We start from the raw sequence: 23,051 nt of genomic DNA, 5'->3' as shown, positions 1-23,051 counted from the left end.
AAGTTTGGCAGTTCATCCAGGGTGCAGCCTCATTATTGACCAGGGGGAGGCGGGATAGGCAGTCAGAACTTCCAGTCCAGGACCATTTGGGAAGCTCACGTCAGAAGGAAGTCAAGCATTCCCTTAGGAGGTTTTGGCAAAAGTTGTGTTTCTCCATCTCCTTCAATCCTCCTGCAACCCACGGAGTGAGGAGAATGGTGTTCGGGAGCCCCTGAAACTGTGCTTGGAGATCTGGAGTCAAGATCATGCTACCTTCCCTGTTAGAGGGAGGCTGAGCAGGGCCAGCCATGCCAGAGAGGCCAGATCTCTGGGTCCCTCCCTCCCTATTCCAGCACTATTCCCACGTGGGTGTGGCCAGGGGAGCCGACATCCTAGGGAAGCTGGACCTTTGATCAGCCATCGGGGCTCCCGTGCTGGTTTCATTAACAGGAGGCAGAGGGCTGGCCCGGGTCCCTGGCTGTGAACAGCCCCTGTCCAGGCCATGCAGCTGCGCCGGGCAGAAGCTGGTTCAGATGTTTTCACACTTTACAGTCCTCTCATCTCTTCAAGGGCTGGAGCCCCCTGCTTGCAGGGCCCTGTGCTCAGCTGCCTGCGAAACCCATTCGCCTTGCAGCAATGGAGTTAATTCAGCAGCTTTGAAAGTCCTTCTAAGCCCTTTCTGTGGCTGTGATTGACAGCTCCCTGTGCCCCTGGGGGCAGCACCCCAGGGACCATCTGGGCGACCTGCCTGCCCTGCTTTGACTCATCCAAACGGACTCCAAACAGACTCTTCTCTTTCTTTTTCCTTTTCTGCTGGGTCTTTCTTCTCTTTGTGCACAGTGACCTCTCTCCCTGGCCGCTTGGGCCATCAAGGTCTTTAAACTGGACATCTCCCTGAACTCCCAACTCACTCAAGGCCTGGGGTCCTCATGTGTAAAAGGTGACGCGGCCTCAGGTCCCACTGTGTGTGCTTCAGGTCCCCACTTAGGAGAAGGCAGGCCAGCGACAAGGCTTGTGAGCAAACCCTCACTGTAATGGCCTTGTCCGGCTTTTTTTATTCGATGAACTTGTTACCTGAATTCTAATATTTACCCAAAGAACAGAGATTTGATTGTCTATCTTCTTGCCTCCACACAGGATAAGTGCCCTAAACAGCTACAAAAATAGTTAATGGCCCAAGTACACAAAGCTTAAAATAAATCAGGGAGCAGGTGATCAAGTGCTGTGGGCCGAGGAGCCCTGGGACTTGCTCCACCTTCTCTCCCAGGAGATCTCCCAGCAGCTCCAGCGGCTGCATGGCCCCCTGGGGGGCGGGGCGGGCGAGGGTGTCTGTTGTCCTTGGAGTTCAAGGTCTGCAGGAGGAAGAGTGGGATGAGGACATGGTAGAAATGCAGGAATCCCAGCTTTTCCCAGCCCTACTGCTGATGGATTGTATAAACTTAGGCGAGTAACTTCAGTACTGTTTCTTTCACTCACTCGTCCATTCAGTGAAGACCGAGTGCTCTCTGTGGCCTTGCAGACCTCGTGCTGGGTCCTGGGGGTACCAGCCAACAGTTCCTGCCCTAACGGAGCTGGCCATCCATTTGGGCCCTTCGTTTCTTCGCGGAGAAGATAGGAATCACTTCTGCCCTCCCTGCCTCCCAGGATTGTTGAGAGCGTGGGTGTGGAAAGGGGAGTGGTGTTTCCGGCCTCTGCGACCCCGATCGTTCTGCCCTAGCAGCCGAGATCGGACTGGACGTTGATTACTCTGCTTGTATTAGGGACACCGCAGGCATATCGAGAAGTGTTTCTAGCTGTGAGCACCGCCCTCACACGCAGTGTGCGCCCCCGAGGGCCTCCTAGAGGTCCCTGCTTTGGCGCTGTCACATGAGTGAGGGGTCCCCTAGGAGCGGATGGAGGGTGGGGAGCAGACAGTGCCGTGGGAAGTGCACAGAGCTGGGAGCTGACAGACTCAGGGCCAAGTCCAAAGCCCTCCTATTAGCCGCAGGTCAGCAACGCCCCAGAAGTGCTGGCAGGACCGGCGGACATTTGACAAAGCCTCGTTCTGTACAAATTCTGTATACGTTAAATAGTTTGCTAAGTCCCCCATGTCACGCCGCTAAGTCACTTTCCTGTGGTCTGCCCTGTCCAGTCGGCCCAGGATCAGGATGTGCGCGACCCCGGCCTGCTGTTCCCAGAGCCCCCCTGAGCTGGACTGGGCTGCCCTGGGTCTGCTCCCAGCCCTTCCCCTCCCTGTGTTGACTGGGGGGGGTCTTGGGGGGAGCCCTCATTGACCCCATCCCTTTTTGGATCCCTGAGACTTTTGACACATCACTCACTTGTCTGTCCCCTCATTCGGTCAGTCACTCAGTCATTTAACAAGCACGCTGGGAGCCCACCTCGGGCCAGTGTGGCACTGGGTGCTGGGAAGCCAGTCCAGCAGGGAGACACACAGATAAGGGCCCCGCCGTGTTGCAGGTGTTTGGATGGACACACGTACCCACCAGGCAGGGGTTGGCGGCGTGCAGAACTGGGAACGGCCTCCGGGGAGACTCGGTGCTCAGCCGAGCTGGGAAGCAGTGGGCTCACACAGGGCCAGGAGGGAGGCCGCTGGCACGCGGCGTCCCCTGCAGGGCAGCTGTGGCAGCACATGCACAAAGAGGTGAATCCCTGGGCGTGTTCGGACAACCACACAGGGGTCTGATCAGGGACAATGTGAGGAGGGTGCTGGACTGAGACCAGGCCTGGAGCGCCGTGGGCCGGGCCCTCTCCCCAGTGTCACTGTGCTCCTTGCCTTTCCCACCTGTTCAAGCCAAGCCTCATATTTGCAGGTGACGTCCAGCCCTGCCCCCTCCATGTCCTCGGACTGTCCTGGCTGGGGGGAGACCAGACCTCACTCTCCTGGCTTGCCCTGCGCTTCAGGGAGGGCTAGCTCCTGGTCAAGCCGGCGCCCTCGTGGGTCAGGCCCTCAGCCCCCATGTTCGGGCCTGGTGGGACAGGAATTGGCTCTCACTCTGCCCGGGTAGGGGGGAGGGCCCAGAAGAGGGGTGTCCTTGAAGAAGGTACAGGGTTTGAGAGGTTGTTGGGTGTAAAGGCCATCCATGAGGGAAGGGTGTACATAAGGGGACATGCGGGGTGCGGGTACCGGGGTGACCTGGGCAGGGTGTAGGGTTGGATTCGGAGGGGAAGCACCCATGTGTGCAGTGCGCCCTCCCGTGTGGTCTCATGCAGCCCTGGGAAGAGGCATTAGCAGCTGCATTTTCACCTGACGAGAGTCTGAAGCTCAGAGGAGCTGAGTCTCCTGCCCAAGGTGACGGGTAACGTCACCTTCCACAACACCTCGGCCCCTCTCCCACTTCCCTGGGTGCCTGCAGGCGAGCAGGTCCCTTCAGCAGGGTAGGACCCTCCGGGAAGCCCACGCGACAGAAGCCAACGTGGACGCCCTGCGCGTGCCTGCGGCCTGTGTGGGTCACGTTCCTGCAACCGCCACACGGCGAGAATCTTCCAGGAGGCAGCCGCTTTCCACGCGGCTTCTCACTTACTTGGAACAACCGTGCTGTCGGCATTACTGCACCCATTTCATCGGTGCGGCCCCCAGGTCAGAGAGGCGGAGTGATCTGCCGGTCGGTCGCAGAGGCAGAGTCCAGTCCCCGAGACGCTCCCGCCAGCGCTCCATGCTGGGACTGCTGGTCTCCAGCCCTGCGCCGGATGCCGCCACCCCCGTCAGTCAGGCACGGTGCCTGCTCTGTTGTAGCCCGAGGCCTTCAGGGTCAAGAAAGAAAATCTGCAGCTAAAAGGGTGTCATCTGATGAAAAGGTCTCCCCACTCCCACCAGGCATCCCTGCACCAGTAGATCCCTGGACTCTCTCTACTGAACACCGGGGCTGCAGCAGAAGACAGGAAAACGGTCCCTGCCCTCCAGGGTCCACAGGCGGCTGAGCAGTGTGCTGGGGCCATGGGAGCCCACAGCAGGGGTGCTGACCCATCCCCGGTGCTCAGCCAGCACCCACTGAAGGAGCCAGTGGTCCCCACGAGGGTGGTGGGAGGCAGGGAGCAGACTGATGAGCAGACTGAGCCCCGACAGGTCAGGTTACACCCGCAAGCCTCCCCGCAGTGGATGGTGAAGGCGGAACTCGGTTTTGTCGGATGTCGGTGTCTTCGCAACACTGCGCTGTGGGTTCTAGGAAGAGCCCGGGGTCTTCCTCATCCTGAGCCACCTGCTCTCACCTCTCATGGGCAGAAGAGAGGGATTCTCAGGGGCAGCAGGCAGTGGTCGGCCGTGACCAGTCCTGGGCACCCCGAGGGCTTGGGTTTCTCAGGCCGTGGTTCTCCCTGCTTCTCCACGGCCTGCGAAGGAAGTAGCCGGGGCCACCTCCAGGCGAGCAAGCACCGTGCCTTGCCGCGTGCCTTCCGCGCGGAGGTTGTTGCCTGAGCAGTGTGGGGGAGTTGACTTGAACTCATCGAGGAGCAGTCTGTGCGGAGTGGGGAGAAGCTGGGCGGCGGGAGGACTGGGTGAGCCTGGAGACCCGAGCGTGGCTGATTCCAGCGCCCTCCCCTCTGCTCTCTTTTCCACTCGGGGGGGGAGAAAACCTTCCCATCTCCTCTTCCAAGAAAAGTAATTACCTGCAGTAATTCACACAGCGTGACTGAGTCAGAAAGCCCTCGGCTCTGCCCCAACTTTGCACACACGGTCTATGACCGCTAGTATTTTCTTCACCTCTGTGGGCTTCTGTTTTCTCACATGTAGAACGGGGGTCGCACTACCCCCTTGCACAGGATTGGCGTCACGCACGGAAGCTTAGAGAAATGTGTTATCAGCTCCTTGGAGCACGATGTGCCCGCTGTCCCCCACAATGGCATGAGGGTGACGCTCCACAGAAGACAATGACCAGTGGGGCACTCCAATGTCAGTAAGAGCCCCCGAGGCTGGCAGGAAGGTGCGCCGCGTCCCGGCTCCTACACCCCGGAGCATCCTCTGCTCGTTCTGGGGTCAGACGGGGCTGTCGGCCTCTCCAGGCTTTGCATTCCTACACGCACAGCTCACGACCCCCAACCTTCCCACTCCATTTTCGGACGGGGGCAGGGTCAGGAATATTCATCTCCAGGTGTCACAAGCCAAGATTAGTCAGGGCCCTTCCGCTCCCAGCATAAGGCAGGCTGGCCCCGGCTGGACGACAGGTGCAGGCTCACAGCATGTGAGGGGGCAAGCGTGTGGAGTGGTGGCCCAGGGTCTCTTCTCCGAGAAAGGACCGTAGGCTTCGAGGGGTTGGACCGTAGGACCCTGCACAGGCTCCGACACAGCCCACAACTCACAGCAGTGGCTTCTAGGGAATCTGGCGACCTCCCTGCCCACTAGTCATCGTCCTGTCCTCTCTCTCTTTTTAATCCTCGCCCGAGGATATTGATGAGAGAGAGACATCGCTCAGTTGCCTCCCATACATACCCTGACTGGGGATCAAACCTGCCACCTAGGTCTGTGCCCTGACTGGGAACCGAACCCGCAGCCTTTTGGTGTATGGGAGGATGCTCCAACCAACGGAGCCACCTGACCAAGGCCATCCTGTTTTCTTGATTAATCCTCATAGCCTCATAGGGAGTAGGTATTATCCTTGCATTTTACATATAAGGAAACCAAGCCTCCAAAAGTTCAGGGAGTCCACCTCGAAATGCATAGCTAATAATTAACAGAGGCGCCTCAAACCCAGGGCCTGGAGCCCTCGCTCCTGCCTCTCTCTGAGGCTTGTCGGGTCTTCCAGAGCCCTGTCCAGTGTTCAGCTTCACCTCTCCTCCATGCCTCATCCCCTGGTAGGAAAGGGCCCGTCCTCCCGTCTGCGTGATGCTGTGCCCACACTGCCCCAACTGCTCCTTGGCAGGGTTTCCAGAGGGCGCTGGGTCTCCTTGGAGGAAGGCATGGGGTCTGGAGCCCTGGCCTGGAACCGGCGTGGACACACCAAGGGGCTTCATGGCCGGTACGGCTACTTCCTAGTTTCCTTGCATAGCAGATTGAGGAGAACTGGAGAGAAAACCCGACTTCAGTCGTGTGCCAGTAAATGTTTCACCAGCTCTCGGGTTGGAGGTCAGGAGAGGCTCCGATTTGCAGCATTTGCTGATTTCCTCGGTGTAAATGCCCCCACCACGGCCGATTTCCAGCTTGCAAAACCCCTGGCACTTTAAGTTGGCTTTCACAGGCCAGAACCAGGGAGCTCCAATCACTTAACGATCACACCCCGTCCTGGTCCATCCGGCCCCTCTCCCCCTGCTCCTGCTCTTCACGAGGTACTTCCGGTAACCCCTCCAACCTCAGCACAAGTCACCCCACTGCCTGCCCCCGACTCTGTGGACAGCTGTTGGGCCTTTCCCTGTGAGCGGCAGTTCTTGAAATATGGGTGTCTCTGGCTAGAAAAAGAAATCTATTTGGAGATAAACACATTCCCCAGCCCTGGAGGAAATGCAGAGTTTGCTGAATTGGCCCTAGAAGCTAAATAAATTCAAGTCACCATCCTCCTCAGACGAGCTCTGCTCTCTTCTCCCCCTCCCCCCTCTGAGCCCCACAAACAGACTCTCAGCTGGGGCCTCTTGGGACGCTGTCCAGGGACCACCCCGATTACATTTTTATTCTGTGCTTTCCTCGTAACCAGCAGGGCTTGCCCCCGCCTTCCCCAAAGCCCCGCTTAGAAGGGGCGAGGTGAGCGGAAAAGGGGCACCTCCCTCAGCCCTGTCTCCTAGCTCGCCTGCATGGGAGACCCGTGTAGGTTCCTTCAAGTACACGAGGACATTCCCTGAGTGGGCAGAGCAGAGCACACCAGCCTACCCTGTGTTTCACCCGTGGACGGCTGTGCGGACATAGAACACCTTCTGGAGATCTCGTGTTTAACAACAAGCTCACCCCTCCACCTGTGAGCACTTCAGAGTTTCCAAAGCACGTTTCCATACGACGCACCATCGAATGCGAGCCGCACTCAACTCTGTGCGGTGGGCAGTGATTATCAAAGCACCCTTGTGGCGTCCGAGGACCTCAGAGGTCACCCAACCCATTCACCAGCTAGATGCGTCCTTCCTCTCCACGGGGCGCAGCTGGTTAGCCAGTCTCCACCTGGCCCTGCAGTGGTGGGAACTCACCCCCTCCTGGAGGCAGCCCATTCTAGCCTTGGAGACTTGGGAACTCATCTGAGTTGAGCCCAAATCTGTCTCCATGTTTTATAGATTGAATGCATTGTTTGTAGTTTGACCCTTTGGGGCATACAGAACAAAACTGATCGAATCGAAACTTTCGTTCAGACATTCCAGGGAGGTTCTCACGTCTCTCCGTGGACCCCCTCTCCCAAATCTCTCCTACACATTTCAGATTCCTCCCAATCTTCCTCCACCTGCTCGGCGCTCCCCTCAGTGGCGTCGCTGCACTGCTCCGGCACGAGGCTGGGACGGGGAGCTCTGTGCAGACCCGGCTTCTGTCTGCGCATCTGTCCGCGCATCCTGAGGCAGCAGTAGCTCAGGTCTGTTTCTTCGTGTCTTTGTTCCACAGACATGTTACACTTTGGACGTAACGAGCCTGCTAGCAACAAAAACACTGCTGCTGAACCGGGTTTCCCCTGTCCTGCACTTACATTATTGATTTTTTTTTCCCCTTTGGCCGAAGTGTTAGAAGTGTTAAGGTCTGACTTATTAGATGAAAATGAATCGTATTAGACTCAGCATGTTGCCACCATCTGTAAAGATCTTGGGATTTCAGTGTCATGTCACCCAGAACCCCACTGAGCATTTCTTCAGACACCCCCTAACTCATGGACAGAGATGTTGATGACGAGGGCTACGTAGAAAGCATCGAGCCTTCCTCAAGCTAACATCTACCCTTCGTCATCCTTTGGGGAAGCAGGCTAATTCACACAGCTACGCACCCAGGCACGACTCTCCTTGTTTTCCGCAAGGATGTGTGGGAGGTACCATGCCGACCAAGGTCACTCACACTGCCCACGTGTACCACGTCTGCTTGGTCTGCCAGCTTAGAAAGCGTGTTAAACCCAGAAATTGAGCTCCATGATAGCAGGCGCTCGGCCCTGTGACCCCAGCGCCCGGCACGTGCCGAGTACATGGCAGGGACTCGAGAAGCATTTGAAGAAATAGTCAGTTGCATTTGCAAATGCAAGAAACCAGATTAATGTGAACACTAGCAATATTTAGTATTTCTGGTTCCACCTTCTTTCTCTGTTTTGAAAATTGGAACATTTGTTTCTACTTTCTTCCTTATAGCACCTCCTTAATATTCATGAATCTTAAAAGGGTGCCAATTTGCTTACTGATAAGAAAATAGGAGTTTGGGAAAGCTAAGGGATTTTCCAACGTCAAAAGCTAATAACAGGAGACAGTAGGATTCAAGCAGTGGTCTGCTGGCTTCAGGGTGCTGTGATGTATGTCTAGCTTCTTTTGCGCTGGGTTTGTGAGAGTTTTCCCAGCTCAGCCAACAGAGACGAGGATAGTTCATCCTACCAAAGACGGATGGGGACACAGTATAGTAAACATATACTTCTCTAATAGTCTCAAGCTGATCCATCATTTATTAATTCAGTTCATTGATTCAACAAATATTTTTTGAGCACCTACTAGTGCCAGGCTATTCTGAGCCCTGCAAATACAACTGTTAATCAAGCCCCCTTTGAGCTTAAATTTTATTTGGGGGTGGGAGAGAAAATAACTAAGCAGGTAAACAAATAGTACACGGTCATGCTAAGGGCTATGAAATAAGGCAGAGTCAGGGATCGCAAGGGGCAAAGGGGCTCTATTGTACTCTGAAGACATGGCGTCTGAGCAGAGAATGAATGAAGCAAATGAGACAGTGGACATCTTGAGGATATCGGCACCGGCAACCCTGTGCTGTGTTCATGGAAGTGCAATACTTTTTCTTCCAGAAAGCAGGGACCTAGATCATATGATAAACTTTCTAGCTATAAAGTATCTAATTCTTCCAAGGTGTATTCACTCATTTATTTTCTCTACAAACACTAAGAATCTACTCAGTGTCCGGTGGGTGAAGATGTGGATGGAGCTTTAATTCAGGGGGCAGACGAGTCTGTGAGCCCAGGGCACAGGGTGCCATGGTGCCATGGACAGGCTGGAGGAAGACGACAGTTGAGACATGTCACCATACTTGACAGTTTAGGGATCCGTCTTACTAACGAAAATATATTATAAAAGCATTGTATTCTGTAATGGTGGTTATCGACAATTTTAAAGCCATTTAACCATTTCTTCACATGAAATCTTATACGGCAAGTTCAATATACCATATTAAAAGGAGTTGTTTGGATTATAAAATATAAACTAGGGCCCCAGAGGCACCTTCTAAAATGTGTAACAGGATGAAAACAACTGCTCTAAATACTTGTGATGGTGAAGAATGGAAATGTGTCCGCTGTCCAGCAAAATCCGCTTATCTTCAAGTGCCCAGGTAAACCAAATTGGGAGGCTCACTCCGTTTTCGATGGAAACAGTTCCCTCTGGTTTGTGTTAAATGGAACAAACCTCTGCCTAACTGAGAACGGACTCAGCTATTTTTTTCCTCCTCCTCAGAGTTATCAAATCAAACTTAATACTGCCCAATACATCCCAGGTGACTCATCGGTGCAGTTTAAAGGGCTCATCATTTTGTTTTTTTCTGCGGCGGGACCGAGGTCACCATCTTAGTTTGCATTGAGAATCGTCTCTTTTAAAGTGTGTGCACCGCCTGGTATTCAACGGTCCTGTATTGTTCTCCCCAGCGTTCTCATTTGAAGAACGACCTGCTTTCTTCCCACGGGGGCACACACACGAACGGACACTCATTCCACACTCACAGTTCTCCTCCACGCTTTCTGTTATCCGCACACGCTCCACAGGCCGAGGTAGACTCCCAGTTCCAGCTGAGGAGGCAGCTGTCCCGGCCACACTAACCCGCCGCTTCCTCTTTCTTCTCCCTGCAGATGACGGCAACTGCTCAGACACCCTCTAAGACCCAGGCTGTCCACATCTCCGCACCCTCTGCCACTGCCAGCACTCCCGTGCCCAGCGCCCCCGTTGACCCCCAGGCCCAGCTGGAGGCTGACAAGCGAGCTGTGTACAGGTAGGAGACACGTCAGCTGCCTTGAGAAGCCCCCACCAGCCTCAGGCCCGAGCTGTGAGAGAGGAGACAGTGGGTGGGCTCATCAAAGACCGTGGCCAGCAGCTGCTCCCGCTGGCCTTCTCTGTCAAATCAATCCGGGGTCCCTCAGCTGGCCACTGGGGGTGCACGCTAGCTCCCTGGAATTGTCCAGTGAGGGATCTGAGGGCCTGGGCAGTATCTGCCAGGAGGAGCCCTCCCTCATCCAGCTGGGGACATGAGCCCTAATGAGCCAGGAACCCTCAGCTCTGTGAACAGGCAGCTGCCTGGGGACTGGTCCCTTGCCTCGTCCGATTGCTGCCTTCACTCCAGCAAAAGCGCTGGACGTCGATTGCACCTCCTAGGACTCGGTATTATGCGAACTTTACCGTGCCTGCAAGTCACTGCAGAGCTCGTTAAAACGCATGTTTTTGGGCTCCATGCTCAGACATGCTGAATCAGTGGGTCATGCTGTAGGAAGAGGAACGTGACCTTGTAAAGCATTCCTGGTGACTAATGCAGCTGCTCCTTGGGCCACAGTTTGATTCATGGTCATCTTTGGTTCTAAGCGACGGGTGTCGTGTGCAGCTGCGCAGGTTCTGAGAGCAGGGACTCATTTCATCTTGCTCTGCGCCAGCCCAGACACCCAGGGCCAGCCCCGAACGGCCCTGAGGGCGGGAGGCGCTCAGGGAAATTCCTTTTATGTCTGTGGCTGGAAAGAAGCTGGAGTTGTCTGAGAGCAGCACTGAACGAGGCTCCGGCAGGGACTGGACTGTCATCTGTCTGCAGGAACACGGGCCGCTTAGAGAAGGTGCACTCAGCACTGAGGCTGGACCCGGCTCACGTCCGCCGTGTGAGCGTACCTTTCACGTGTACCAGCGAGCTCAGCTTACCTGTGGCTGGGCCCACATGGCAGTGATGTCACTAACATGTGGAATGGGCCACCCAGGGTGGGATGGAAGAACAGTGATTCCTTTTTTCTCACTTCCTACCCCCTCAAATTACAGTGCCTTTATGGTAATAGTGGTGATTATTGCTTTATTATAATTATCACTGGCATTATTTTTAGTTACTCAGATGAGCTGAGTGCCTCTAATGCCCACAGTTGGGGGTCCAGGAAAGTGGGCTCTGATCCACAGATCCTGGCAAGGGTCCTGGCCAGGCCTGGAGGAAGATAAGTTATGGTGGCTGGGCCCCCCTCGCCAATGCACAGGCCTGGCCCAGCGGCCTGCAGGTAGTACGCTCCCCCTTGGACCCCGAAGAACACCAGCATCGAGCCACAGTTCCTGTGAGAGAGACCCTAAGTGGGGCAAGCCAGCCTCCCCGTTACGAGACTGGGCCCACCTGTCATCCCTGCCTCCTTCCTTCACAGTCTTTACTGAGCCCTTACTATGAACGTGGGAGGCACCAGGCTGGGGAAGAGGAAACACCTGAAAACATAAGTGCACGGACTGTTCTTTGTCCAAAACAGAAACCAGAAGTCTGGCCGGCGTGGCTCAGTGGATTGAGCGCCCCAGGCATGGAGAGGTCGCCAGTTCGATTCCCAGTTAGGGCCCATGCTCGATCCTCAGCAGGGGGCGTGCGGGAGGTGGCCAATCGATGTTTCACTCGCACATCGATGTTTCTATCTCTCTCTCAAGAAATCAATAAAAAATAATGATAACAATTTTCTAAACAGAAAAGAAACCAACACAATGTGGCACAGTGTGGTCAGAGCTCTCAGTGAGAGGGCTTCGCAGAGGGGCACTCGAGTTTGACCTGAAAGGCCAGTGAGAGAGTTCACCAGGAGGACCAATGGGTGGAGCAGGGCCTGCCAGGCAGGTAGGGCCTGACGTGTTCCAGGAGTGGTCAGGAGCCGGATGGGGAGAGGAGGCTTCCTAGCCACCCCTAACTTAACCTGTGTGGGGGCTGGTGCTTCTGTGGGGAGTGTAAGGAGGGAGAAGAAAACAACATGGGCCCGGGAAACTGCCTGGTGGCCTGACGACTTGGGGGTTCGGCCGTGATACTCCACTGAGACCACTGCTATGCAAAGGACGGTCCGCAGCAGAGCGTGGCATCACCTGGGAGCTGATTAGAAACGCAGAGACTCCGATCCCTCCCAGACCTAGGAGTCATGATCTGCACGTTAACAAGATCCCAGGCGATCCATATGCACACTAAAGACTGATGGCAGGCCCCCTGCCAGGGCCCTGGGGCCAGCGACCTGCAGAGAGCACAGATCAGTCTAGAGAGACCCCAGGGGAGTGGGGCACCGTCTGAGCTCGTTTCATGACTGAAGCTTGCCAGCAGGTTGGCTAAGAGTCCAGGAGGCAGCCCTGTGAGTACCTGGCACCATGTCTGGCACAAACCCTCGAGGTCCCCTTGTTCCCACCCATTGCTCCATGGGCTCCATAGCCCTTCCCAGGATCCCAAGCTCCTTCCCCACCCTCCAAGCTGCTGGGGAGACAGTTGATCACCCCCGTGGGCACGGCTCTTCGGGGTGTCACTTCTTTCTGTTCGCCTTCACGCCCAATTTTTACCTTCTCCCACCAGGCTGACCACCCACGGCCCCTAGTGTTTGCCCAGGTTAACGCTGCAGGTTGCCCAGCATCTCAGGACATCAGCGCCGCTGCCCGGCTTCCCCTCTGCAGCCCTTCCTGCCCCAGGGTTGCCTCCCACAACCACACCTTTCCCGTCAGTGCCAGCTGCCCTCTCCCCAGCCCTTTGAGATGATTGGGAGGGCCCTCAGTCTCCTGTAGGGTCGGGTGGCTTTAATTGGATTTGTTTGCCTGGGGCAGGTCGGCTGCTCCAAAGCACTTCAGGGAGTTGGCATTTCATGTCAATAAATGTGATGAGACCCTTTCTATTCAGATTAGTGCCCACACTGACCTTTGGGAGTCCCCACCACAGCCCTCCCTGCCCAGGCCGCTGCAGGGGGGCAGAGGGGCATGTGACCAAAGGGATGGGTCCCTGTGAGAGAAAGCCTGCCAGGCCCCTGAGGTGTCTAAGGTTTTATCTGTGTATGAGGATGTATTAATGAAAGGTACTGGTTCCTTCTGATGTGGACACTGTGTGTGCGTGTGTGTGCGTGTGTGCGTGTGTGCGTGTGTGTGTGTAGGGGCAGAGGGGAGGCCCAGTCTGTCTTTAATTGGATCATACCAGAGCATCATCTGGGCTAATCAGCAAGGCAGCCAGGAGTCCCGCTCAGATTAATGACTACAGTCTAATCGGAGCAGATCCGGTGATTGGATGTACATCGTGGGTAATTGTGTTTGTGGTCCAGGAACAATGCCGAGAGGGGGTCTGAGGAGGCCCCCGTGCAGTGGGGCCTGCAGGCTTGGACCCACTCAGTTCTCTCCTTCCTCAGCCCCCACCTCAACCCCAGGATTTTCCCCCCAAGAAGTGAAAATGTAGCTTGAGCCATGGCGCCTATCTCTCCGTGCAGGCGGTGGGTGCTGTCTGGGGCCGGGCCCTCAGGTTGCTAGCAGCGCAGAGAAGGGCCAAGAGGGTGAGGTGAATTCAGCTTTCACTCTCCCTCCTCCCCTCCAGTCTCTTCCCTTTCCTTTGAAGTGAGTGGGTTCCCATGGAAACCACGATGTCCTGGGGAGCCGAAGAGAGGCAGGGAGCTGGGCCTGGCCAGGTGTGAGTGGAGGAGGAGGTTGGCTTTGCTGAGACTGCTCGCAACCCTAAGGGTGCAAACCTCTCTGAGGACCCAGGAAGTGGCCCGTCTGGCTCTGGAGGCGTCTCCTGCCCCTGATGAGCAGGAGCAGAGAAAGTGGCGGGCAGTGTGCTTTGCTTCCCCGCTAAAAGCACCGAGAATGGAGCTGCAGAGCAGATGGAGAGGGGAATGCTGCTGCACCTCATCCGTCGACCTTTGAACGACACGGGGGTTGGGGGTGCTGACCCTGAGGCAGTCGGAAACCCGAGTATAACTTTGACTCCCCCCAAACCTCATTACAGTCGGCCCTTCACGTCCACAGATTCAACCGACCGCGGAGGGAAAACGGTGGTTCTGATCCACAGTTGGGGCACACGAGCTGGGAATGTCAGCACCGTGTTTTGATCCACAGTTGGTTGACTCTCCGATAAGAAACTCGCGGGTATGGAGGGCCACGGATTTGCAGTTTAAACTCCTGTTGTTCGAGTCAGCTGTAGTTTTCCTTTGTGGCATCCCTCACAATGGGTGTGACTGTGTTAACATGATTTCTGTTTCCCCCACTAGATCATTAACTCCATGAGGGCAGGGTCCGTGTCTGTTTACTCACTGATTTATCCCCAGCGCATCACACACCTTCGAGTCAGCAGCCTGGGTGCTGTAGTAAATCAGTGCTCATGGGTCGGGCTCATGAACGAGGCTGGGCAGTCCACGTGGACGCCATGGTTCGAGGTGGGTGTGCCGGCTCTGGGGACGCGGAAGAGGCGAGCCCCGGTTTGCAGCAGTTGCTGGTTTCCGTGGTGTAAATGCTCCCACCATAGCCCATTGCAAGCTACCCATGTGATGCCGCTAAACCATGGAAAAGACGCACAGTTGGCTCCCGCCGGCCGAAAGCAGACACCCACACGGGTGGCCAGCTACAGGCGCACAGTGTCTGTTCTTAAGCAGCTCAGCACCTCTGATAACCGACGCTTTGGAATGGTTTTATTCATATCCTACATCCCCTGGTCTTCCCTGGCTTGTCTCATCTGCTCCTGGGTCCTAAATTGGAAACGTTCCCTCTCAATAAATCAGCACTCTGAACAGTGCCTGGCACACAGTGGGTGCTTTATGAGACCCTGCAGTTGTGCGTTTCCTCCTTACCCCAGGCAGTGAATTTGCTCCTTTCTGGATTGTAACCAACATTATCCGTCCGCTTGAGTGAAGCCCCGCCGTCACCCCAATTTCCCCACCTCTCCACCTTCTCCGAGTTCCTGCTCTGCCCATCCCCAGGCTCCTTCCTGGCAGCTCCAGAACCCTGCCAGGCGTCAGTCATTCTGCCGCCTCCTTATTTTGTCAGCATTCAGAATGGTGACCTTTCCACGTGGGGCTTCCTGTGCCCCACGCCAGCCCCGCCTCCTAAACCTCATCTCAGGCCTCTCTACCCGGGTGTGAGCTGCTGGCCTGTTCTAGTCCAGTGAAAGCAGCATGCCTTTCTAAAGCCCTGTTTGTGTTACGCGTGTTCCTGTCTCTTCCAAACTGGGTCCCTCTAGAATCCACATTCATCTGGGTGAAGGTCAGGACAGGGCAGCGAGTGGTGCTCAGGTCGCTCGCTAGTGGCCGTCCTCCTGAAGGTCACTGAAGTTCCAGGCTTGACCCTGCTGGGCTACAGCTCAGATTGCCCCCTGGGGATCGTCCTCCTGAAGGTCACTGAAGCTCCAGGCTTGACCCTGCTGGGCTACAGCTCAGATTGCCCCCTGGGGATCGTCCTCCTGAAGGTCACTGAAGCTCCAGGCTTGACCGTGCTGGGCCTGTGGCTCGAGGTGCAGACGCAGTAGGGCGGCCATTCTGGGCACAGGGACGAGCTCTAGAAATAGACTTGGTGATAACTGGCTTTGTCACCTTGGCAGCTCAGTCTCTCTGAGCCTCTGTTTTCTTAACTGTAAAAAGAAAAGAGTAATAGCTAGACTAAAATTAGATCTTGTTTGATAGTACCCGACAGTAGAGACCAGTATTTGCTAGGTGGGCTGTGGGAGGGGGGTGCTTTAACCAGAGGGGCCAGTGCTTGTGCCGCTGGCCTGTTCGAGCTGGGAAGGGGCCTGGCGCATGCAGAGAGGTGGGATCCAGGGTTAGGATCAGGGCCTCTGGGCGTAGATCCCCGAGTTTACCTTCTGGCTTCACCACTGGGCACTAGACCTCTCTCAGCCTTGTTTCCTCACCTGTAAAATAGGGCTAAAAATAGCGCTCTCTCTTCATCGGGATTGTGGTGACGGAGAGGACCTGGCACCTGCCAGCACTCTGCAGGTGTTCGCCGCTGTTAGAAGTGTGGGGGGTGCAAGCGGGGCCGAGCAGGCCAGCGAGTCAGCGCTGAGAGGCCGATGGGCAAGGCTCCCGGCCCAATGGTCCTTCGTGCAGTTCACATCGACGCAGAGGGGCGCTGCTCGTGGAAAAGCCTCACCTTAGGCTCCAGGAGGGGTTCGGAGTCCGAACAGTGCAGCCCAAGGACTGGGACCAAGGTGGCTTAGAAAGTAGCTATCCTGTGAACGTGGCACGTGGCACCGGCTCAGACAGTATTTGTGGAATTGAGGGCAAGCTGCCGGCCTGCAGAGCTGTGTGGGAGTCTGCACTGCTGTTCCCACGGGAGGTGGAACCCCAGGGACACGCTAGCCCAGCTGCCTTTCCTGGGGCAGGGCTGGAAGATTGGGCGGGAGGAACCCCAAGTTCGGGGCTGGACAGGGGGCCGGTCCTGCAGTGACTGTCCTCTCCGGCAGCAGCCCGGCCAGGACCCTGGGAACTGGTACTTCCTAATGAAGTGTCTCCGAGGGAACTCTTCCACTTTGTGACCGAAGGGTGTTCTGGCTCCAGGGAGTCGACCCTGGGGCTTCGCCCTCTGCCTTCCTGGCATTGTGCTGGTCATTCCTGGAACGTGCTGGGTGAGCTGGCCTGAGCGTGGTGTGGGAGAAGCTTAGCCATTCCAAGCAGAAGTCAGGCCCAGGCTCCGGACGAGGAGCGGGGAGTGGATGTTCCGGGCTGCATGCCGGGCAGGGGCTCTAGCAGACACCCCGGCCTTTCGAAGCAGGTGGATTCCCTGGATCAGAGCGAGTGTCTCAGCTGCTGACTGTAGTCAGGGGAGTGACGCTGCTGGAGCCGTAACCTAAAAGCGAAGCCATGCTCCATTCTCCCGGGCACCAGAAAAAGCCCTTCCCGAAGGCATCTGAGGTTCCCGCCCCAAGCCAGCAGCCGCACATCCTGCTGGCTGGCCTGGGTGCAAGTGTGTGCAGAGGCGGCGGGTCCTGCTGCCCCCACAGCTCACGCCTGCCCTGGGGAAGTCCAGGTACCTGGCGAAGACAAGACACACCAATAGGAGAGGCAGACCTGGGACCCCGAAGACCATCATCCCCACAGGTTACACCAGGATTAAAGGAGACAACGAAAGCTCACAGCGGCAGGGCTTGGCACGTCCAAGGCTCACAGTGAACAATGGCTTCGTGCGCGATAGTTACTGTGATGACTACTAGACTGCAGGAGACAGGCAGCGGTGGGGCCTCCGCTAGAACGAGTTGGGTGGGAGGGGCGGAGGGAGAGCAGCAGGCTGGGGTGCTGAGGGCTCAGGTGGCCGACGATGTCTGCACTAAGCCGGTCTTGCTCTCTTCCTGTCATAGTGCCACTCTGACTTTCCCAAGCACTGATCCACTTTGTGGTCAAGGGTAAAGGTCATAAGCCTGAGATTTCAGTCTGGCTTCTGACTCTACCACTGGGCAAATCATTTGATCTTTTTAGATCAACTCTCCTCCCCCACCTGGTAGGCGTTCAATGAGCAAATGAAAGACCTATAAAAATGTTAAAGCCGCCCTAGCCAGGTGGTTCAGTTGGTCGGAGCATTGTCCGTGCATCAGAGAAAGGTTTCAGGTTCCATTCCTGGTCAGGGCACATACCTGGGCTGTGGGTCTGATCCCCAGTCAGAGTGTGTACAGGAGGCAACCAATCCATGTTTCCCTCTCACATCGATGTTTCTCTCTCCCCCTTCCTCTCTCTGTAAAATCAATAAAAACATATCCTCGGGTGAGGATTAAAATAAATGCTAAAGCCCTGTCCAAACACACAGAGTACTGACAGGAGGGAAGTTTCTTTTGGAAACTCGTTTGATGAGCAGAGATTCTCTTGGGCTGCAATGGTCCTGATCCTTGAAGGGAAACAGGCAGCTCAGGGCAGTAGAGGAAAAATAGGAGGAGGATGAAGAGCTTCCAGTAATCATTCAAACCTGGTACGGAGGGGGGCGGGCAGAAAATGTGGGGTTTGGTACCCAGATTTAAATGTCAACTCAACCCCTTATTAGCTCGATATGGTTATTTAACCACATGGCACCTCAGTTTGCTCATCAGTAAAGTGGGGATAATAATATTGGGTATTTAAATGTAATAAGTACAAGGAAAACACTTTGTAAATTATAAAGTGCCTCTAACGTGTGTGTGTGTGTGAGAGAGAGAGAGAGAGAGCGTGTGTGTATGAGAGAGAGTGTGTGTGTGTGAGAGAGTGTGTGTGAGTGTGCATGTGAGTGTGAGAGAGAGTGTGTGTGAGAGAGAGTGTGTGTGAGAGTGTGTGTGGCCTGGCCGGTTTGGCTCAGCGGTTGGAGCGTTGGCCTGCGGACCAGAGAGTCCCGGGTTTGGTTTCCACTAGGGGCACATATCAAAAAAAAAAGGGTGTGTGTGTGTGTGTGTGTGTGTGTGTGTGAAGGGAGCGGACAGCGCTCTGTGGCCTGCCCTGGGCCCCACACTTGCCAGGAATAGACTGTCCACCCCTGGGGAAGGAGCGCCAGTTGGAGCCCGGGACCCTAGCAGACGCAATTCCAATTTAGCAACAAGAAGTCTTCTCCAAGACAACCCAGGCTAACACACCGCCCACTGGGCAGGACTAAAAATACACCCGCATGGTGTCAACGTCACACCTGAAGTAAAAATACATCCAACCAGGAGCTGCTGGCTCCTTCTCCCCACCCCACCCGCTCTCTCCGGCTGTCTATGCCTTTGAGGGCGGAGGAGTGGAGGGCGGGGCAGCCCCTCCTTCACACCACTCCCGCCCTGGGAGACCCTGCCAGCCCCGCCCCCACACCCCAGCAGAGCCCAAAGAAGGCAGGTCTTTTTGTAGCAACTGTGGCTAGAAACTGCCAAATGGCAATATCTGATCCCAGCACCAGCAGCAGTGGATCCGAGCTGGAAAGAACTTTCAGATTGTGTCTCAGAACCTTCGTCCTCTGTGGCCGACTTGATCCGGTCCCTCATTCCCACGCATCGATTCCCCAGATGCTGACTGGTCCTCTGCCGTGTGCCAGGCCCTGTGCTAGGCCCCTGGAAGTTCAGAACGAGAGGATGAGAGCATGGACCGAGGAGCTTACCTGTAGCGAGGAAGACAGATCTGTGCGCAGACAGCTAGGTCGTCGAATCGAATGTGTCACAAGGGAAATAAAAATACTTATGGCCAGTGCTTTCTGGTTAAAAAGTGAGGTTCTGGGTTTCTGATACATTGTACGATGCCCCTCTTCTCTCTCTGTACTCTGTCTGCTGGCTTGTCCTCCCCGCCAGGCGAGTCAGTGGAGATGGGAACATAAACTGATGGGGGCGGATGGTGGCCCTCTAGCTCTGAATCAAAGAGGCGCCCACACCCCGTTCCAGGGAAGAGGAGCTGAGTGTCAGGCACTCCACGTGCTTCTTCACTGAACCCTTCCAGTGGCCTGCGGGGTCGTGATGTGTCCCTGTTTCACAGAGAGGAACTGAGGCTCAGAGAAATCCCGTAACTTGCCCCAGCGTCGCACAGTGATGGGACGCCCAAGTCTCCACTTGTTTCAGACGACCAGCTGCTCACCCTAAATGAGGGTGCGGTCCGGGGGGAACCCTGAAGCCTTCCTGGTGGGCCAGGGGCGTGCCATCCGGGCGCCTTCGCAGACGGGATGGCACTCGGAGCTGGATCCTGAAGGTGGCTGGAGGGACAGGTGGAGATTCCGGAGCAGGAGCACGAGGCCCCTGGTCGCCTGCGCTGGCGGGGCGGGGTAGCGCACACAGGGCCTGGGGCCACTGCTGTCCATCCATCCAGCACATTCTGTTGAGGAGAAGCTGGAAAGGAAGCTGAGGCCACGCAGAGAAGGCCTTGGGTGTTCACCTGGGGCGTCGACTTGACTTCCTCAGCATCCGGGGATGTCACCGCAGCTCTCTGAATGGATGCTTGCAGGGGCCTTCCGGCAGCGAGGGGATGCCCGGGAAAGGGGCAGTGGGCCGTCCTGGAAGGTGGCTCCAGGGCATTGTCTCCGTTTCTGTGATCCCAGTGACCTCCGACCTGGGGCACCAGAAACAATAGATCAAAACTCCAGCCCTTGACCAGTGTCCAGGGTGGTGAGCCTTTGGCACCTGGAGACCTCCGTGTGCGTCAGGGGCCGCTCGGTCGGGGACCCGGAGAGCTGCCAGCCTAGTGGCGGCTTGCCCGGCTCCCGCCACCTCAGCAGCCAGCTGACGAATGTCCTCTGGGGCAGTCTGACCCAGACCGGGCTCTGGTCCCACAGAACCGCCTCGCCTACCATGCGTTCCGCCCTCTGGGCCATTGTCTACCCTCATCCCAGCCAGGAAGGGCCCGGGGCTCTGACCCTCCACCCACTCTGGAAGACGCAACCAGGGCTCAGGGAGGAGGTGCGTGCTGTCTACCTCCCCTCGGCCTGGTGAGTCTGGGCTGTGGGATGAGGAGCAGGACGGGCCTGGGGCTCCAAGGTCAGTCACAGGGAGAGAAGGTGGACAGCCAGGCAAGCCGCCACACACTTGGCTGGACCCATAATTGAGGTCTGCAGTCCTGGCCAAGGTCACAAGGGAAGGGACGGCTGAGAGACTCAGAAGTGATGGAGTGGCATGACTGTGAATCACAAGGTTTATCACCCAGAAAGAGAATCAACTACTGTCTCCCTGCGTGTGACCGTCCCCTGCCCCCCAAGGCTGGGGTGCTGTCTCTGTCTACACATCTGTTCTCTGTCTCTGTCGCTCGTGTTCTTTGCATCGTAGCTTCTCTAAAGCTCTGTGTTTTTGCCTTCTTTCTTTCTTTCTTTCTTTTTTTTTTTGCATTTCTTCTTTTTCCTGTTTCTGATCCTCTAAGCAGGAAGAGATGTTTTTTAAAAAAAATTTAACCTCAGTTGTCCAAGGAGGAAGGAGGGGAAGCAGAAAATAATCATCTTGTCTTTTCTTGAGTCCTTTTAACTAAAGGAAATAAGCTTCAGCCGCATAGGGGAACTTTAAGTCAGAGATGAGTGTAAGAATTACCAGGAAGTTGTGGTTTCCATCCCAGGAGGTCTCTGAAAATGTTAGGGAACCCTCTGAGCCAGTTTACCTTAAGAACATCTGTCACCAGGTGGGGAGGGCTGGAACGGGCTGTGCTAAGCGCATGCTCACGGATGCTCTCAGAAGCCTGAGTGTGTGTGTGTGTGTGTGTGTGTGTGTACACACAGAGGGCAGAGGGATGGCTTTGTGCTGAAGAAAAGGGGGCTTCGCCCGGCCGGTTTGGCTCAGTGGTTAGAGCGTCGGCCTGCGGTCCAGAGAGATCCGGGTTCGGTTCCCGCTAAGGGCACGTACCTCAGTTGCAATTTGTCCCCGGCCCTGGTTGGGTCGTATATGCGGGAGGCAGCCACTCCATGTGTCCCTTTCACGTCGATGTTTTTGTCTCTCTCTCTCTTCCTCTCTCTTCCTTCCACTCTATCTGAACAAAAAATGGAAAAATGTCCTTGGTGAGGATAAAAAAAAAGAAAAGGGGCTTCAGCGAGGGGCCTCAACCTCTCCACTGCTACAGAGAGAGTGACAGTCACCTCCATGAAGGGCTGCAGCCCAAATCCTACTCAGTTTGGGGCCAGGGTGTTGGGGGGCTGCTCCTATACATCTGGCCCCAAACTGGGCATACCAGGCCAGTGAGTTTGGGTGATGTAAAAAACACAAAGGCAGAAATGTCAGAAGTAATTAAACCAAATGATGGCTTAAACCCCTGTAGAAATCAACTTATCCGTTTTAATCACTTCTGAAGCTCGCGCACGACTGTGATTCTGCGGAGAGGGGCCCCTCGTTTCTCCGGGTTGTTAACGGGAACTGCAGATCTGGAACTTGATCTTGGTTCAGATGCTCTTGGGGAGAGGTGGTGAGGGTGGGGTGGGGTAGGGACCCAGAAAAGAAAAGAGAAATGAAAGAACGTTATTTGAGATCATCACTTCTCGGCCCCTCCTCCGGCTCCCGCGCAGCACCCAGGCACAGGCACAGTGCTGAGTGTGCTAAATTAGGCCATTAGAGAAATTCATTTCTCTTTATTAGTCTGTGTCAAATCCTTTTTATTAGTGGCTGGAAACGACCTCTCTTCTGCAGTAAAATGTCATGCCAGTTCACTCCTTTTATTTGTTCTGCACTGAGGAGGCTCAAACTCTCACTGAATTGGTGCGGTGAGATTTATTTCTTCCAAATTTTGAACGGCTTAGGAGAGATTGGGGCGGAGGGGGCGGTCGGGCGGAGGCACACGGAGGAGAAGAGGGGAGATCAGCGAGAGGAGGTGAGCTCTGATGGAGGTCAGGTGTCCTCTGGAAATGAGGTCTAGCAACCATCTTTCACATCGTGCTCACTGTCTTCAGGCCCTGGGACCGAGTTTCCACATTCCTGCTTCTAGCCCCTGAGGAGGATCGATCCACAGTGGGAGAGATCTGGACAGTGACCGTGGGGCCACTTAAAACCCATTTCAGCTGGACAAGCTGGAGCTCAGGGGAGGCCTGTATCCCGTCCTAACTGGAAATCCTTCTTCCCATCCCACATGGGGTGCACACAGGGACATGCATATCCCCAGTGACTGACACCCAGCTCCCAGGGTCCCTGCCCTGTTCACCCCATCCTGCCCCTCCGGGAGCCTGCACTGGGCTGCTGGAGAAGGCTCCTTGAAGGTGGCTGCCAGCCTCATCTCCAGCCCTATGAGGGGATGTTGGAGGGTAGCTTAGAAATGTAGGTCAGCCCTTCACTCGGCAGCTGGAGGCCGGACAGCTGGGGAAGGGGCTGGGAACAGCCTTAGAGAAGCCCATGGCATGGCTGCAGCCAAAACTGGGCTCAGTCATTGGGAAACTGAGCCTGTTTCTCCGGGTGTGGTGCAGAGTGTCTCAGCGGTCCCTGTGCTTGAGGTAGGAGGTAGCAAGTAACAGTCTGGATTTACGGAGGGAGCCAGGTGGGGAGAGCAGGGAGCCACAGGCAGCCCTCCTGCCCCTGCTGTGGTCCATGTGCAAAACCGTGACTACACTCAGATGCCATTCGCACTCCCGGGCACGGGGATCCAGGGCGAGGGCGGGGTATGAGAAGGAACTGGGAGCTGATTGTGTGGTTCTGG

General features: G+C 55.8%; 1 protein-coding gene across 1 annotated transcript in view; it reads left to right on the top strand.

The window, feature by feature from the left end:
- PKNOX2 (PBX/knotted 1 homeobox 2) overlaps positions 1-23,051 on the top strand; it is a 73,031-nt gene that overhangs the window by 4,267 nt on the left and 45,713 nt on the right. The window contains exon 2 of the mRNA XM_036276546.1: positions 9,912-10,051. Within this exon, the coding sequence (XP_036132439.1) occupies positions 9,912-10,051 (140 nt within the window). The remainder of the gene's footprint in view (positions 1-9,911; positions 10,052-23,051) is intronic.

This window comes from Molossus molossus, unplaced genomic scaffold (genome assembly GCF_014108415.1).
Source record: "Molossus molossus isolate mMolMol1 unplaced genomic scaffold, mMolMol1.p scaffold_m16_p_22, whole genome shotgun sequence".
Taxonomy (NCBI): Eukaryota; Metazoa; Chordata; class Mammalia; order Chiroptera; family Molossidae; genus Molossus; species Molossus molossus.
This window is presented reverse-complemented; position numbering and strand designations above follow the sequence as displayed.